This window comes from Gavialis gangeticus, unplaced genomic scaffold (assembly GCF_001723915.1).
Source record: "Gavialis gangeticus isolate Ggan-Ray unplaced genomic scaffold, GavGan_comp1, whole genome shotgun sequence".
NCBI classification, from domain to species: Eukaryota; Metazoa; Chordata; order Crocodylia; family Gavialidae; genus Gavialis; species Gavialis gangeticus.
Window position 1 is genome coordinate 14,818,752 of NW_017729011.1, and position 17,185 is coordinate 14,835,936.

The 17,185-nt window shown below is 42.3% G+C and overlaps 1 protein-coding gene across 1 annotated transcript in view; it reads left to right on the forward strand.

Annotated features, from left to right (window-relative positions):
- Positions 1 to 11: 11 nt before the first annotated feature.
- Positions 12 to 17,185, forward strand: part of SET (SET nuclear proto-oncogene) — a gene marked incomplete at its 5' end in the record, with an annotated part of 29,728 nt that continues 12,554 nt past the window's right edge. The window contains one exon of the mRNA XM_019510599.1: positions 12 to 120. Within this exon, the coding sequence (XP_019366144.1) occupies positions 12 to 120 (109 nt within the window). The remainder of the gene's footprint in view (positions 121 to 17,185) is intronic.

A 17,185-nucleotide genomic window follows, 5' to 3' on the forward strand; every position in this document is an offset into this window, starting at 1 on the left:
CACGGCGGGGTTGGGCTCCATGTTGGAGAAGGGCAGGGCGCGCCACTCGAAGGACACCAAGTCGCCAGTCGGCTCGATCCCCAGGCCGCCATGTTTGCTACGGGCACGGCGCCCGCGAGGGTAGGTGCAGCGAGCTGACCGGCGCTCCCTCCCCCTCTCCGTGTGAAGGGGCCGCGGATCGGGGCGCGGGGGTGAGAAAGGGGGGGCGTGGGTGCCCGCAGAAGAAGAAAACAGCTGCTCCAAGGGCGACGGGTGCCAGGAAAAAAGATGGCGCCGGAGAGGGCGGTGAGGAAGAGGAGGATGAAGGGCGGGCAAAGCAACAAAGGTGCGGCCGGTCCTGCCCCGTGGAGAGCCTTCCACCATCGCACCCTGCCCCTCAGCCACCATAAGAGGTGCAGAGAAGCCAGAGGGAGTGTCTCCAGCCTCTCTGTTCAAAAGCTGTTACCAGCCCTCTCGCCCAGGCCCTTTTTGTATCCCGCCGCCCAGCCCACCCGCCTCCTGCAGCAGTGAATCCCACGAGTTAACAATGCATCTGGTGAAGAGTCCCAGAGAAACGCGCCCCCGCAACACTGTGCCACCGGCGCCCTGTTGCGACTCGTCATAGCGGGATGAAGATTGCGCTGGTCAGTGGCAGAGAGCGCCTGCCTGTTGACGAGAGCTCCCAGCGTGGGAGAGGGAATAAACAGAATAAACTGCTGAACACGGGTTACAGCTTTCCACCATGAGGCTCATGCCAGAGTCATGGCAGCCCTTGAAAATGCAGAGCATGCGAATCGCTAAAGAGTATGCGAATCGCTAAAGAGCATGCAGCCGAGTTCAGGTCTGGTGTAAATGGGCAATAGATGATGCAATCGTTTCCGTGGGGGTCTTCCCATGGGTGCCACCAATGGCTTCACGATGCTGGCGGTCACATTCGGTTCTCCTGGGCCTGGAAAGCCCACAGAAGTGTACCTGTTTCTGCCGTAGTTTTACTGTCACAGGATTAACCTGAAAAGCCATCAATCAAAATGAAGTTTTAATCTTCCCTAGCATCTTTCAACTAAAAAGTCTAAAGTGTCTTATGCACGTTAGTGAATTACATTTTTCTAGCAACCATATCAAGTATAAGGAAGTATCACATCCATTTTAAAGACAGAAGCTGAGAGAGCAGATAAATAACTTGCCCCAACCTGCAGATCTGTGATGGCCTGTGCCTTATTTAAAATGGCTCCTCCATTCTTTTCTCTGGTTTATTCTGACCTCTTATTCTGGTTTATTCTTGACCTCTTGAAGGCTCAGATCAAGCATAGTAGCTTCTTAACCTGGCAGGGGAAATACTACGTATCTGTGTCCAGGAAGGCAGTTTTCCTGAACCGCTTCACAGGAGAATTGCTCTTCTGATGTGGTTCAGGACCCACCAAGGTGTGGCGGCTTTAAGCCCAGTTTATGGGTGTGGGTATCTCCTCCCTTGCTTGCTTCTGCGGCCTTACAACTGAGGGCAAGCAAAACTCGGGGGCATCCGAACCCCAAGGCTCCAGGCTTGGGCCTGCAAGTAGGATGCCTGCCAAAGGTTTTGGAAACATCTGAAGTCCCAGGTGCAGTTGGAGGATGGTTGCTGGTAGTATGCCACTTATGGTTCTGTGCTCTTGGATATAGAATTAGTTTTGGCTAATTTGGCCTCAGATACAAATTAAAAAAAAATTCTTACATTCATAAAACTTTGCTGTGCAGTCCTTTAATATATTCCATGTACATAAGCAGCCTAACTTCTGCCCCTGTAAGCCTGAGTCCTCACCACCTAATAAAGTATTAGAAACATAGTGCTTTAACATCACTGAGTGATGAATTCATGCAAACTTCTGAGATCCTTATGTTTGCTGTTAGTACATCTTACCCTCTGTATGAACTAAATAAGGGATGCTCAACTCTTGGCCTGCAGACCAGATCCAGCTTACAGAGCCATGCCATCTGGCCCACAGGAGTCCCCCCGGGTCTTAAAATTTGGCAGCAGGGGAGCAGTGGCAGCAATTGCCACTCCCCTACTGCCAAATGTCTGGGCCCATTGGGAGACCCACAGGCTGGATAACATGCTAGATCAGGGCACGCAGGGTCTGCTTGAGTCAATGCGGGGCAAAGAGAGTCCGTGCAGGCTCTGATCTTGTGGCATCAGCCAAGGAAGGTGATGCAGGGCCCCAGGGAGGCAGCATGAGGCCCAATCCAACTGGCAGCATAGGGCTGAGGGAAGCAGCATGGGGCTCCTGATTTGGCCCATTCACTTACAGTGTGCCCTGATACTTTTTCATGAAAAGGAGAGCCTGTATTCCATGAAACAATAATAATGTTAAGTTAAATTATGTTTTTCATCTTAATCTGCATAGAGCTTTACTGCTAATAGGAATAAAAATCCTGTTTTGCAACTGAGGAAACTGTGGCTGACCTCAGTAACCTCTGATTTATCTAAGTCATAAATGCAGTTTTCATCAGTGCAAAGGGTTGTACGTAGGGTTGCAAAGGACTGTTATGAAAGTATCTTTCCCACTCTCTTTTTATGTAAGTTTAGGAATTCTAAAACCATATAAAATCCAGACTGTAAAAATCTTTAGATTTTCAACAGGCAATTTGTAGCCATAGCCTTTGTGCCATTTTGCTATCCCAATTCCCTTTTCTGCTCCCTGTTAACACTTGATGTTTTAAACATTCATTTATAAAGCAATTCTAAAGGACTTGCAGCACAAGAGGAATAATGGGAGCAATACACTGTTTTTCTCACAGCAGGACTCCAGTCCCTTGTCTAGAGAAAATACTTGGTGTGTTCCGCCTCATAGTGTATTCATTCAGCAGCCAGACTGCCGTCTCATGAAACAGCGCTCTGCTCCTATTATTGCTGAACTCCTAGCATAGCACTCACTGTGAAATGCTTATTTCTCTAAACATCAGCATGTGTAGATGCTAAGGGGCGATAAGAATCTGTCCTTCAATGACTGAGATAAAAAAATAAATAAACATCCCTTTCAAATTCAACCACTCCGTTCAAATATGCAAAGCGGATGATGTTTCCAGGGTCCTTTTACCACAAATGTTGTGAATGTTTAGCACAAAGTAGTAGTCGTTTTGAACCTGGCAGTATACTCTGTTGAACAAATGCTATTGAACATCTGAACCTGATTGCAAATGACTGTTTCAGAAAAGTTCTTAACAATATTTAAGTAAAATGTTCATAATTAAAAATTAAAAGCCTGCAACCATGACTGGATTACCTTTTAATCAGCATGATTTCTAATATTAAGGAGTATTATATATCTCTTCATGTTTTCAACTCAGCTAACGAGGAGGCTATTGCTTGGCTTTGCAGATTTGCATTTGCTAAATAAATAAAAAATGGATTAGAACAAATGTATATAATGCTCTACAAGTGTGAACTAACATGCACACCCTGCCTTAATAAGAATTCCTAGCATTTATTTCAGTCTACATAGGTAAAGTGCTTTGAAAAACATTATTGAATTGATAGTTTAAAACAAAGTATCTGTCTCTGAGCTGAGAAAGTGAGATAAAACAGGAACTTGGAATATGAAAAACGGGGGAAATCAAACCAGCAATATTTTCAGCAATGTAGTTTGCAGTTAATGCAACAGTAACATACCTTCCCTGGTAATTTACTCACTGCCTGAACTACTACTTTCCTAAGGAAGAGAAGTTGCCAGATGGTAACAGATGATTGTCCTTTTCAAAAGGGTGGTGAATCTGCTTGTTTGTTGTGTTTTTTTATTTATTTTTCTGTCACTAGAAATCCAGTATCTCTGACCTGCTTGAGAGTTTGAACATAGAAATGTAGAGCAATCAGCATTTCTTCTGTCTGGTATGTGGTTCCACAGATGGCAGTGTCAGAACTGTACAGAAATGTCTGTATTTTAACATGTAACTACTGACCTGGAAGGGGAGTAAAAACAAGGATACTTTAGGAGGCTGGGGAGTTTCCTTTGGATTCATATTAACTGGCTGTTAATGGGTTGCATCAAAAAGTGGCTATAATTAGAACCCTTATATGCTTTCTGTGCTTTGCGTTTCACAAGACAGGACACCATTAGGTTTTCACTTAATGGAGCAAATTGGCATCAGGAAACAAAGAGGTGGAGAGGTAAAGACTGGGAGAAAGAGTAAGCATGGGATGAGGAGGCATAGGGAAGGCGATTAATGGAGAGGGTAAGGGAACACAAGGAAGCATGGATGGTGTGTACAGCACAATTCTACTCTGCTGTGCTAATTGCTTGCACAATGCACGACGTGGCTTCAAGTTCTAGGCACTACTGCAGTACAAATAGCAACATGTAATGAGTTCAACCTCACTGAAACCAATGGGTATAGCAAATGCTCTTCATTTGAAATAAATGACAGAAACAGTTGCATTTCATTATACATCCACATAGCTGAAATAATAGCGCTCTACACCCAAAACTGGCATATGCCTCCACCTGCAGCACATGCATGGAAGGAAAGAGGAAACACAAAGAGAAGCACAAGTAAGCTCCCTCTTGTTGTTTTTCACTGACAGCTACTGAAAAAGGCTTGCATGTGGAGCAAAGCTATTGTCTCTTGTACGATTCCTCCTGTGTCCAGGGAAATGGGATTCTATATGTTCTTTGTCAATAGAGGACTGCATCATAGTAACACCTGATTCCATCATCGGTTTCTACTCATAAATGGCACAATCCACAAGACCCCAAAGTTTTGGCCAGCCACCCGGGGTTGCCGAAGGAGTCTCAGTAACTGTTATGAATGGGAAGGGAAAGCCCGAAAGAGATGGCAGAAGTGTAGAATGGAAGAGAGCACAGGAAGAAGAAAAGGATAGAGACTGTATAGCTGAATTCCAAAGTCTTTATTTTCATAATATGTATGCATGTTGTTTATCACCTCCACATCTCTACCAGCACCCAGATAGTTATAGGAATTAGATAGAATAGATCAGCAGTGTCCCAGGACAATTTGGAGTTTTATCTCTTATGTCTGTCATCATTGCCTACCTCTGATTCAGTGATAAGTTGCCTGCACAGTGTGATTTTTATTTCTGTTCTCATTCTAAATCTCTCCCGTTTTAAATCTTTCCTGTTTGGCCTCAAGTCTTGTTGTTTCTTCTTCTTATTGTTTCTGATAACATATCTAACTGAGGACATATCTTTCTTCTTTCCTCTTTTGTTTTTGACATGGGAATAGGAACTACCATATTGTTTTGGAGCTCTTTCTTCCCAGTGACTTGCATTGTTCACCTGTATTTTGAGCTAGTGTCTTGAGTGTCATGCACTTTAGGATGAATTTGCTTGCTGTATGGGCATAGACATTAGTGTCAGTGAGGCTTTGGGGTAACATGAAGTGGGAGTGCCTCTAGAGAACAGACAAAAAACACAAATGTGGAAGGGGATTACAGTATAACCATCAGAATGTAAAATAAAATCAGAAAACATATTGGCATCTGCAGTGTTGTTCAAAAGTATCCCTTCACCTTTGTTTGCTAATAGTGTGCTATGGTCACTGCTTGACTAGTGTTACTGACAGCATACTATTAATCAGGGAGCTGTAGAGTATAGAGAGCTCAGAAGACTGAATTGAAGAATATTGGATTGAAGTTTGTCTGTCTACTGAGTCTTTCTCTAATACTCAACACTGTATTATCTGAATGCCCCAAAACCATTCATGAACTCTATCTTCACATAAGCCTAATAAGGGAGGGGAAGTATTATTGCCATTTTACATATGGGGAAGGTAAGGAACAAAAATATTAAGTAACTTGTCAAAAGTCATGCAGAAATATAAACCAGTCTCTTGAATTGCAGACTAGAGTCTCAAACAAAAGACATCTCTGTTTATCATTTATTCCATGCCCCTGTTCCCTAATGTATATGTCCTTTGTCAGTTTGGGGCCTATGTTTTAAACTGGAATTTGCAATCGAATACACACAGGATACGTATGCTTCATTTAAACCAAGGAAGAAAAAATCACCACAACTGCAACATTCAAATGCTCTTTAGTCTTAATGTGCCTTGAGTCGTTGCTAGAGGAATGCTCACTGCCTTGTGCAGTGCTAACTCATCCTGTTGCTTCTTTAGAGTCATTCATATAAGGTACACAAGCTTTTTTGGAGTTTCTGTTCTTTCTTTCATACCTGTTCCTATACGTTTTTTAGCCTTTTATCTTCTGAAAATTATTGAGGGGAGTGAGGTCTCTCCCCCCCCCCCACCATTTGAGCTTCTATTTAATGAATTTCTGTATAATATACTATAAAAAACATTGACTACCAATTAAGTTACAGATCATCAAGGGCTGCTTTTCTTCAAGGCATGTACATATTGTGAACATAAGTGACCCCTTATCTTTGCAGGAACTGACAACCCTACCTTTAAGCACTTACTTTGAAAAGTCACCTTTACTAAACAGGACATGATGAAATGCAAAAGTTGGCACAGAGTATGGAGACTCCTAGATTCTACCCCAAGCTCTGTCACTAAGTTTGTGACCCTGGAAAAGTGACTCATCCATTTTTTATTTAATTTTCCCAGGTTGTAAAAGGATGCAATAAGACTGCAAAGATGTGTTAGGAGGTATAATTAACATCCATAAAACACTCAGAAAGCATCAGGAGGTGTCACACCATGGTATTATAATTTATTCTTGTAACAGCAGTCACCTTTGCAGAAGTGACATTCTTAAAAGCAAAACCCACACCTAAATGCTGCTCAGTTTTAACAGCACCAATCCTGAGGTTAACCCACTTATTTTTACACTGGATTTACAGTGATATAAACAACAGCACAAATTGACTGGCTGTTTCTCCTCACTCTTAGGCTGCATTTTTGTTTGTAAAACGTGCAGTTTTTTATACACATCAACAAAATATCTGAACAAAGACTGAGACTGGGCCTATAGTTAAAAAGGTTTACTTTTGTGGCTGTGTCATTTAAGAGCATGAAAAAATAATCACACTCCAGTCGACGGCTATATAAGCAAAAGCCCTAGTAAAGAGAGTGACACTAACAAAAAAACTCCTCTTGCTGGTATAAGCTTCATTGCCATATTAATAGATCTATGCCAGCAAAGTTGTTGTAGCAGGGATAAATTAAGTTTCTGAACTGGAAAATAGCCTTTTTTTTTTTTTACTAAGCACTTAGCTTTCACACCAAAGGATCTCAGAGCACTTGGCACACACAGCATGACTCTAGAGAATTAATTACCAGTAATATCCAAAAAGAATACTGTCTTGTCAAAACTGCACTGGCAGTTTAAGGAGGCAGATTGTAATGTATGTTCAAATTGAAATTTGACCAGTACCCCACTGTTAATATTCCTACTGCTGCAAAAATGCCAAATGATTTCTAGTGACCACTAGTAAAACAAAAATGTTTTCTTGTCTGATCTGAAGGATGGCACCTTCCTGCTCTTTACCACCTGCTGTGGCATTGACCTAAAGTTGAAGGGTAGCAGCTAATGAATCACCAGCACTCCCACACCATGCATTTGGGGGGTGGGGGGGGGTGTTGTGGGAATCCCATACAAGCATTGACCTCCAATTGAATCTTGTTAAGTTTGTGAGATCAGGACAAAACATAGCTCAAGAAGACATGGATGTAGGACTCCATGTGAGGAAATATAAAATACACCTTTTGCTCCAATTACATGGTAGTTTCAGATCTTCATACAATTGAGGCTTATTGAAATCATTCTATTTAAGCAAGGGGCATAGGTTGGGAGGATGTATTTGGAAGGAACACTGAGTGGAGACTGGAAGCACAATCCAGCAGGGGCTAGAGACTGATACTGCAGTTCAGACTGAAAAGGAGGTCTGGAAAAATGTAATGCCAAAAAAATGTAAAACCTCACCTTGATTCACTTTTGTCCTTTGGTTATGGCTGATATGATGATTCAGGTTTGTATCTGTGCTACCAGAGGTGTATGGGCATTTTTTACTTTGTGGTCTGCCCTGTTTTGAGTCCTGCTTGTACAGCAGCCTACACAACTACTAGTACCAGTACAGCTCCATAGAAAAACACATGTTTCTTAGTTGGACTAGGTCTGTAAGAAGAGACTCCAGTATTGCAAACTGAAAAGAGATAATTTATAAAGAAAAATATCCAGAACATCTATTTTACACAGCTAATTTTTTTTTAAAGATCTGGGTGCTAAAGATGGGTTAAGACAAGGTTCTTTGAGTAAATGTGATATTTTATATTAGACCAACTAAATAGCTGGAAAATTGTTCTTTGCAATCTTTTAGGCACAAACACCCTTCTTCAGGTATAGGGAGTATTTTGGGCACAAATACAAAAGGGTGCTTGTGCCCGAAAGCTTGCAAAAGAACAATGTTTCTAACTATTTTAGTTGGTCTAATAAAATATATCACACTTACCCAAAAAACTTTGCCTATATCCTTAGACCAACACAACTACAACCAACAACCCTACAAGATATGTTAATGAAGGCACTGTGATTTCATAATTTAATGATGTTAGATTCTCTAGAACAGTGGTTCTCAACCTTTTTTGTACCAGGACCCATTTGTAAACATCAATGGCCAGTCCTGACCCAGTGCCCCTCACTCCTGACCCACTGCCCCCAGATCCCAGCCCCGCCAGTGTGTGGGGAAGGGGAGGCCCCAACCAGCCCCTTGCAGACTGGAACTCTGCCACCCTGCAAGGGAAAAGTCACCATTTCCCACATTTTTCTCCTTTAAAGGAAAATTAATTTTTAAAGTTTGTTTGCAACCCTTTCATATATTCTTGCAACCCACTTTTGGGTCATGACCCATGGGTTGAGAAACACTGCTGTAGAGCACTAGTACCTGGTTGACATTTCAATAGGAGTCTGCTACTGGTAGTATTCTTTGTTGCTATCCAGGAGTAGTTACACCTTTACTCCCAGAGGGCGGTGTTGCATGTAAATACCTTTTTGTGAATCACTGGATTCTTTGGATCTCAGTAAAAGTCCTTGAAGGAGGCCCTGCTGGGTGCTGAATGAATGTCAGTAAAATTCCCCTAGTTTAGTCTCTCTTCAGATATGGACCCTCTTCCATTCCTTTCCTCTCCTTCCCCCTTTCCCCTCCTCCACTGCTCTGATCCCTTCTACAAAACTTACTAGGAGCTGGCAACATTACAGTGTTTTTGAAGGATTTTATTCCATATGTCCAAAATAAACCTGAACAAATTAACTGTAGCAAGGTGACTGTTAGTAAAGAGTGTTCTGACATGCTTAACTTCCCAGCCAAGTAAAATCAGTGTGGTCAGTTAGAATCACAGAAGTGATGATGAGTCAGATAATGATGACTACAGCTTTAGTGAGGGAAAGTTTTTTTCCATCTGTTTTGCCCCTCTTCTTAAACACAGAGAGAGCACATTATCCAGAATTGTCAGCGCAAAAACCAAGATGTGCAGTTTGAGGGCATTTCCTTCCTATGATTCAGTAAGTGTCTGATATTTTTATTTGCAAAAGAAGAAGGATGACCTTGTTATTAAGGTGAAGGTCCTCTCTGAAAAGTGACTGCGTTAAAGTATCACAGTAAGTGATAGGTCTGCCCCTTGTGCATACGCTGACAAGTTCTACTGACTAATCATAATTGTAATAATAATAATGGCTATAATAGTAATAATAATAACAATACCTACTTGCTGTCTTAGTACTGCAGATGTCACAGCCATGGACGAGCAAGCTAGAAGATTGTGAATTTTGAGGTAAGAACTGTTTTTTTTTTTAATTTTGTATCTGTACATTGCAGTGGGATCTTGATCCGTGACTGGTGTTCCTAAGTGCCACCACCGTACATCTTTGGGGTAGTACATGTGCTAGCATCTACACAACATGAGGATAATTATGAAATATATTCCACTTGCAGGTTCTTTGCTATTGATGTTAAATAAATTCCATTTGCAGGTTCATTGCTATATACCAGCAGATTGAACAGTAAAAGTGAGAGCCTAGGTGTCAGGGATTTCTTGAGTTCCATTCCAAACCCAAATGAAGACACTCGGGTACTCTATAATACTCTATAATTTACCCATCAATAAAATAGTTATAACTGTTTTCCTCGCAGAGCTTGTTAAGACTTAACTTGGTTTTGTAAAGTGCTCTGCCATCTTCAGATAGTGATATACCTATAGTATATATAATTGTATAACCAAATCATATTATACATATTTAATTCTCTTTATTCTTGTATCACCTTTGCTGCCCCAGTGCTTCTGTCCAAGGCTTTAAGCACACATGACAATACAAACAGTGCCAAATTGAAACTAAAAATTACAAATAAAGTACGCCTCCCTGAGTGATGTTCTATGTGTTTATTTTAATCTGATATTTCCTGGTTAGAAGCAAGAGGTTACTCCCCCACAGAGTGCAAATATCAGTAGAGTTACTCTCTCTCCATAACAAGGGAAGTCTTTCATGATTCCCAGGAAAACAGCTGTCCCTCTCCAACAGTGGGGGGAGTGGAATACACATAGCAGGATAGTCTTTTCTTCTTCGCAGCTATTCACTATGGATCAAATTCTGAAGCTGTACTCAGTCCTTATTCAAAAATCAATAGGAGGTTTCCTGAGCTAGAACTAAGCAAAAGATAAATTAGAACTTCAGTGTGTCTCCAGAGTGAAATTCCTGGAAAGCAAACATCCCCCAAATCTATCTGTAGAGAGCTCAGCTTCCTTCTAATTTTCCTGTGGGGGAGGGGATCATTTAAAAATCCTTTGATGGGGAAAACCCACATAAGGAGTAGCATGTGGTGTACCATGGTCTAATCCGGTGCTGTTGGTCCTTGTATTTCATAAGGGCCATTCGAGAGGGTTTCATTAGCCACCATATTAAAAAAAAAAAACTAGGTTTGAGTGTGAGCTGTATGCCCAACTGATAAGTACTTAGAATTTGTTTTCTTTTTAGCATTTTTATAAGTTTCTAATATCTGCTGAGTCTAGCCTATAATGAATGTATCTAGCACCAGAAGTGTTGCTTGTGTTATGAGAGGTTTTACAGATGGAAATTCAAAGCCCTCCCTCTCAGCACAAATCAAGGGAGGAAAAAAAAAAGAGGATCCTCTGTAATTCCTTTTCTGAATCATCTCAGGTTTTTTTTCTTACAGGGAGATTGACCAGAATAGGTATTCTGGATTAATTCCTGATGTGGACATTATGTTCTAGAATAATGATTCCACTTTGGAAGATGACTTCTTACATGGTTCCTCCAACAAATTCCCTCTAGAAAGCAGACTTGTTGTCAGTACTCAGCTGCTGAAGTAGAACCATTCAGATAAATTACAGAACCAAAACAGAAGAATAACAAAGCACATCGTCACTAGATGAGTCCAGGTAAATGTTCTATTTTACACATGTTTATTAGGGGTTTGATCTAGTTCCACTGGAGTCAGTAAAAGACTCCCATTGGGTTTAATGAACGTTTGTTCACCAGAGCACCCCAAGGGATGACAAGGTCAAACGGTTATAAACTACTGCAAGACTGTTTCAGGCTGGACATAAGAATTTCTTTACTGCCCGAGCCCCCAAGGTCTGGAATAGCCTGCCATGGGAGGTCGTTCAACCACCTACATTGAACACCTTCAAGAGAAAACTGGATGCTTATCTTGCTGAGATCCTATGACCCCAGCTGACTTCCTGACCCTTGGGTGGGGGGCTGGACTCCATCATCTTCTGAGGTCCCTTCCAGCCCAAATGTCTATGAAATCTGTGAATTAATAGGAGTGGGATCATGCTTTAGATTCCTTGCAAAATTAACAATTATACAACTCCACTGAGGTTGCAAAACATCCAGCTGTGTGAAGCCATTAAGTCAGTAATGAAGTCTAGAAATTTGCCCCTGTGAATGAAGTCAATGCAGGTGCTGAGGATTTAAAGGAGCCCCAGTTAGCTTGCCAGTACATTTTGCCACATTAAAGCATTCTCATTTCAAGTCTTGAATATGTGAAGGATGTGAACTGCTCATGCAAGAACAAATAAGCGTCCTCATTTGGAAGTGCATCAGGACAACCAGACAGTATTTAAATATTTCTGCATCAAGAGACTGCAGCTGTATAATACTAGATTAATAGCAGCATCCGTGCCTGCATGAGCACAAATGGCAAATGATCATCAGTCACAAACAGTGAGGCAAGAAACAGGGCAAAAGCATTGTCCCAAATGTAGTGAGGGTATAGCATCAGCTTAATGCAAGTCAAGGAGAAGAGTAAACGAGCCCTTCTAGTCAAATGTCTCCTGTTCCCTACTATATTCACAAAGTTGCATATCCTAGGCCCAAGTTGGAGAGTTTCCCAAAGACAACTTCCCCTATCATCACCTATAATACAAACCTCCTTCCTTTATAGTTGAATTCACAAAAGATCTTAGCAATGAGAATGGCTTGCAACAGAATTTTCATAAGCATCTGTCATCTAGGAGCCCAGGTCCTCAAGTTCACAAAAACTTCACCATATAGCTACCTAAATCCCACTGGCTTTCAATCACTTAGGCATTTTTTTAAATGTTACTCTTGCTATATTTTTGCTCTCCCTTTTTGCCTCTGTAAACAATGAGAACCAGTACCATGTGATCAGGCAGCTCTCCATGGACTATAAGCAAGTGATCCACAAAGCCACAGTGTTAGAACTGCTGATATAAGGAATATCTTAGATCAGGGTTACTTAGTGATGTCTAATGGTGACTCTATTGAATTACAAAAAAGAAAGGAGGTGGGGATAAATATTTGCACTGGCTTATTTGACTCATTCAGCTATAATTATGTTAATCACTCCCAGTGTGTACATTTCTGGGCCGCTGTTTCATTTCAGAGGCTTCTGTTCCAGAAATGCTTCCATCCATGGGTTTGGACTGCAACAACTGTGAAGACACGTGCAAGATTCTTCAGTCATTATCTAGCCATTCAGCTGTAACGTGAGTGCCTAACTGGGAGGGTCTGTGACTAGTAGAGATGAATAAACAGTTGGGAGGGAGGCATTTGCCTGTTTAATATATGTGCCAAGCGTCTTTCCAGGGTCATGGAGACTCGGCAATTCCTGGGGTCTGTCAAACAGATTACACGCTGCGAAAAGAGCCTCAGCGTTCTTGCTTGCTGCCCAGAGTATGTACTGTCTTGCTGGTCATAAACTTTCCTCTCCTAGTGGCCTCAAAGCACAGCCCTTGCTAACAATATTTAGTTGTACTCATTGGTGAACTAAATAATCCAAAGGGCTTATTTTGTGGGAAAAAAATCTTATATTCTAAGGAGATCATTATTCCTAAGGTAGGGCTGGATCCATGGATGCTGTACTCCTAAGCAGAGTCCAGATCACATCTCAGGGTACCTGTACTTCAGCAGTTAGTAAAATGATGCCTGTGTATAATTTGTCCTACAAGCTTATAATTATTTTAGAGCTCTGAGATTCTTCAGCATGAAAGACTCTAATCTATATCAATATCAGTTGTTACTAATGGTATTAGGTTGCATAGTTTTGAATGTATGAACATTTTGCTAGGATTTATTCCTGTGAAAATTGCTTTCTCTCTCTCTCTCACATGCATCATTGTATTGTGATCTGCAAGTGGATTTAAGCCAGTCTTATTTTTTCACTTGCTAAATCAGAGCTCTAAAAATAACCTATCATTGACATAGACCTAAACCTGATGTCAGAAATCATGGTGGGGTAGAGGGCAGTCCTCAAGTAGACCGTGCAATGATAGTAAAGCAACTTGGCATCTCAAATGGTAGATGAGACAACTTACTGTATTTTTGTTTGGCTCATACTAAAATAGCCAGCTAATAAAGAAACACTAAGAAAATCAGGATTTCTTCATCAGAGAGCACAGGAGGTCAGATGACCTTGTGAAAAGGTGTTTCCATTCTTAAAAACATACATGGTTGGTTTGTACCGGGTCATATCTAGAGTGAGAGGAATCAACTGTTGCCCTGGCTAAATTCTAAAACTGAGTAATTACATTACTATATAGGTCTCCCTGAAGTTTCAGTGGGATGCAATATTCTTCATTTCCTGCCCTAAACTATTGAATCATATTGCTATTAATCACGTCACTATCCAGAAGAACAAATGTCATAAAGTTGAGACTTTATTCACACCACAAATGTACCAAGCCCCTGCTATCCTAAAGGCTGTAGCTCCCACTGTGGTAAAACAGAAGCAAGCAGGCACTATATAGCTGAAAGTAGATACTCTGTAACAGACTTTTAATATTATCAGTTCTGACACTGGTGAAGGAGTAGAACTATCCATCTGCATTGGCTCCATTCACCTCCCTTAGAAGATGCCTACCTGGGCAGCATAATGTAGAGGAGTGAAAGTGTATTATGAATCACAATCAGCCTTACTTAACTGAAAGAATAGAAGTCAATTTTTTAAGTGTATCCATCTAACTCTGAGTGGAACCTTGATGCAGTCAGGGTTCAAAAGGCCTGATCTGGTCACAGTAATACAACCAAAGACCTCATCTTCTCTAAAAACAACAAAACTACCACAAAGTGTCAGAGAAGTTTAATGCACCTTTTCCTCCTTCTAGATTCAAGACCTGAAATTGCTTTACCTGATTGTTATGGATGATGACTAATGCTAGGAATTAGTGAAAAGAGCAACTGTATATTTAACTATTAAACCCTTAAGTACTCATGTTTTTATAGAATCAGGGATATAACACATTAGAGTGATAGATGTATATGTAAATGATGTTTGCAGCTTCCACAAAGTTTTGTAAAACAGCAGGTATCTTGTGTGATAGCAAGCTTTAATCAGATGCATTTAGTGACTGAGTGACATATCAGGATACTTAACCTGAAAAACAACATAATCAGACCCTCAAGGTGTGCTGTTACTTGCTGTCTCCCACAATCACGTGCATCCCATTTGTGCACGTGTGTGTGTTTGTATACTAATATGAAGAAAGAATGGAGGCTAACCAGCACTGCCATGAATAGGGTACATGCTCTGTACTCGTTCTTCCCTGGTTTTGGGAACTACTTTATCCCTTATCCTTCTTTTTACTCATCTTATCTCACGGTACTGAGGAACAAAATCTATTGATTTGAAATGGGACAAACACATATGGTGCAATATTCTATTAATTACTGTAGTAAGTTATATACAGCCAAATCCTGGTCCCATGTAAGCAATTAGTGCATTGCAAACTTGATGGAATTAGGATTTGGACCACAATGATTAGAATGGTCCAGGTGATGTCATGGACTGGTGCTTCTTGAGTCTGGGGTGGGGCACCCGCAGAAGCCGGTGTCAGGGACGGGGCTGGGGAGCACGCGTGGAAGCCAGCGGCAGTGTCAACATCAGGGATAGCCCTGTCAGGGGGGCACATGCCCCCCCCCCCACTTGCCTACAGGTGATGTCTTTTTGAAAAACAAGAGACACAAACTGATGGACGCAGGAGGTTTCACAAAATTTGAGAGCAAGAAATGGAATTTGATGAGGACGTAACTGGAGAAAAGCGTAATGACAGCAGTAAGACTTGTCAGAATGAGAGAGATGGGGTTTAGTTAGGGACAAACGAACCATTAATAAGAAGCTGGGAGAGGGTTCATCAGAAAAGCAGTATGAAAGAAAGGGAACAAGAAAGGAAACCAAAGCATCCAAAGAAAAAGGGTAGGAAATGGCACTAAAAAACCCCAACTGTGAGCCAGCTCTTCTTCCAAAAGAAGTGAGTTTCTAGTTCTTTTTAAACGTAAGGAGTGTCTAAACAGTTTGAATTTGCTTCCTAAACCTAAATCTAAACTGATTTTTTCCCCCCTATAAGAAGTGCCTTCTGGTCTCCTATATTCTAATGAGTTAGTTCTGGTATAAAGTGAAGTTTAATGGGGATAGTCTTACAGAGTAGTGAGGTATCTCTATAACATGGTGTTGGCATCCAAGCCTTAAGCCAGATTATTTGAGTTTAGATGCATCAGTGGACCATACTAATCACATGCCTCAGGGATACTGAATAATTCATAGACTAAAATAAAATGTTCTAGTGAGGAGTAGGCAGATGCTTCTCCCTCCTCAATGCTCCCATTTGGAACTGGCTTCCCGATAGGGTTTTGGTAGTATAAGAGAGAAGTTATATTCTGAATCATGCTGATCCAGAAATTATGCAAGAGTCAAGAATTTGTTAAGGAGATCTTTTATTGGACCAACTATGTAGATGGGATAAAGTAAGATAATCTTTCAAATCCAAGACATTCTTTGTCCTTTAGGATGTCCACATTTTCAGAGGTGGTCCTTTGGACACAGATCTGAGGGATTACAACCCAAAATAAATAACATTGCGCATCAGACATTCCAAGAAAATATAATTGCAGTATAGAGGGGCACCAGGGACCAAATATGACCCACACCTCTTCTCGGATGCCGAAGACAGCAACGATAAAGGACCTGAGAAAATTCAGACAGAGAACGACGCAATTTCATTGAACCATGAGTTCCTGCAGGGCCTCAGCAAGGGACTCCCAGGAAAGAGATGGTAATGTTACCTACATCTTCTATCCAGTGCCTGGCTTCTCTTTTCTGACTGCCAAGAATTGTGCCTGTTGCAACACAAGTTGCTGCGGTACCGACTTAACGGCCACAGAGAGAGGCACTCTCTCTTCCTCTGGCTGCTGCATGGGCAAGAGCAGGGAGGGGATGTGCCACAACGTTGAGGACACTGGGGCTTAGCTGCCGGGCAACGGCAGCTATGAAGGGACGGCAGTGGGGATCTGGCTGTTGGGCTCTGACAGCTGGGAACAGCAAGGAGAAGAAACCTCGAGGACAGCAGCGGGACTCATCTGAAGAGACAGGGACTGTCCACGACGTGACACCAGGGAGCCAGTTAACAGCGAGTGAGAGTGACGGGGACAAGAGCAGACACCGCCGGGGAGGAGACACCAGAGGAGCCACAAAGCAGCTCCGAGGGGCTCGGTGTTGCCTGGCCGGGGTGGCGGGGGGCAGCGACTGCAGGGCCAAACGCTGCCCCCCTCGTCAGCACAGCCCCATCCCCGCGGCCCGGGCTGCCTCCCACAGGTGGACAATTTGCGGGGGCTCAGCAAAATCCTGCAGCGTCCGAGGGCGGTGAGGGTCCCCCTCCCGCAAGGTCATCGCCCCGCGCAGGTAGCGGGACCTAGGCGGACGGGCGGCCACGTGCGCCAGCCCCGCACCTGCGCGCGCGCCACCGTCCCGCGCCGTCCTCTGTGTCCCCGCGCGGAGCCATCCCCCCC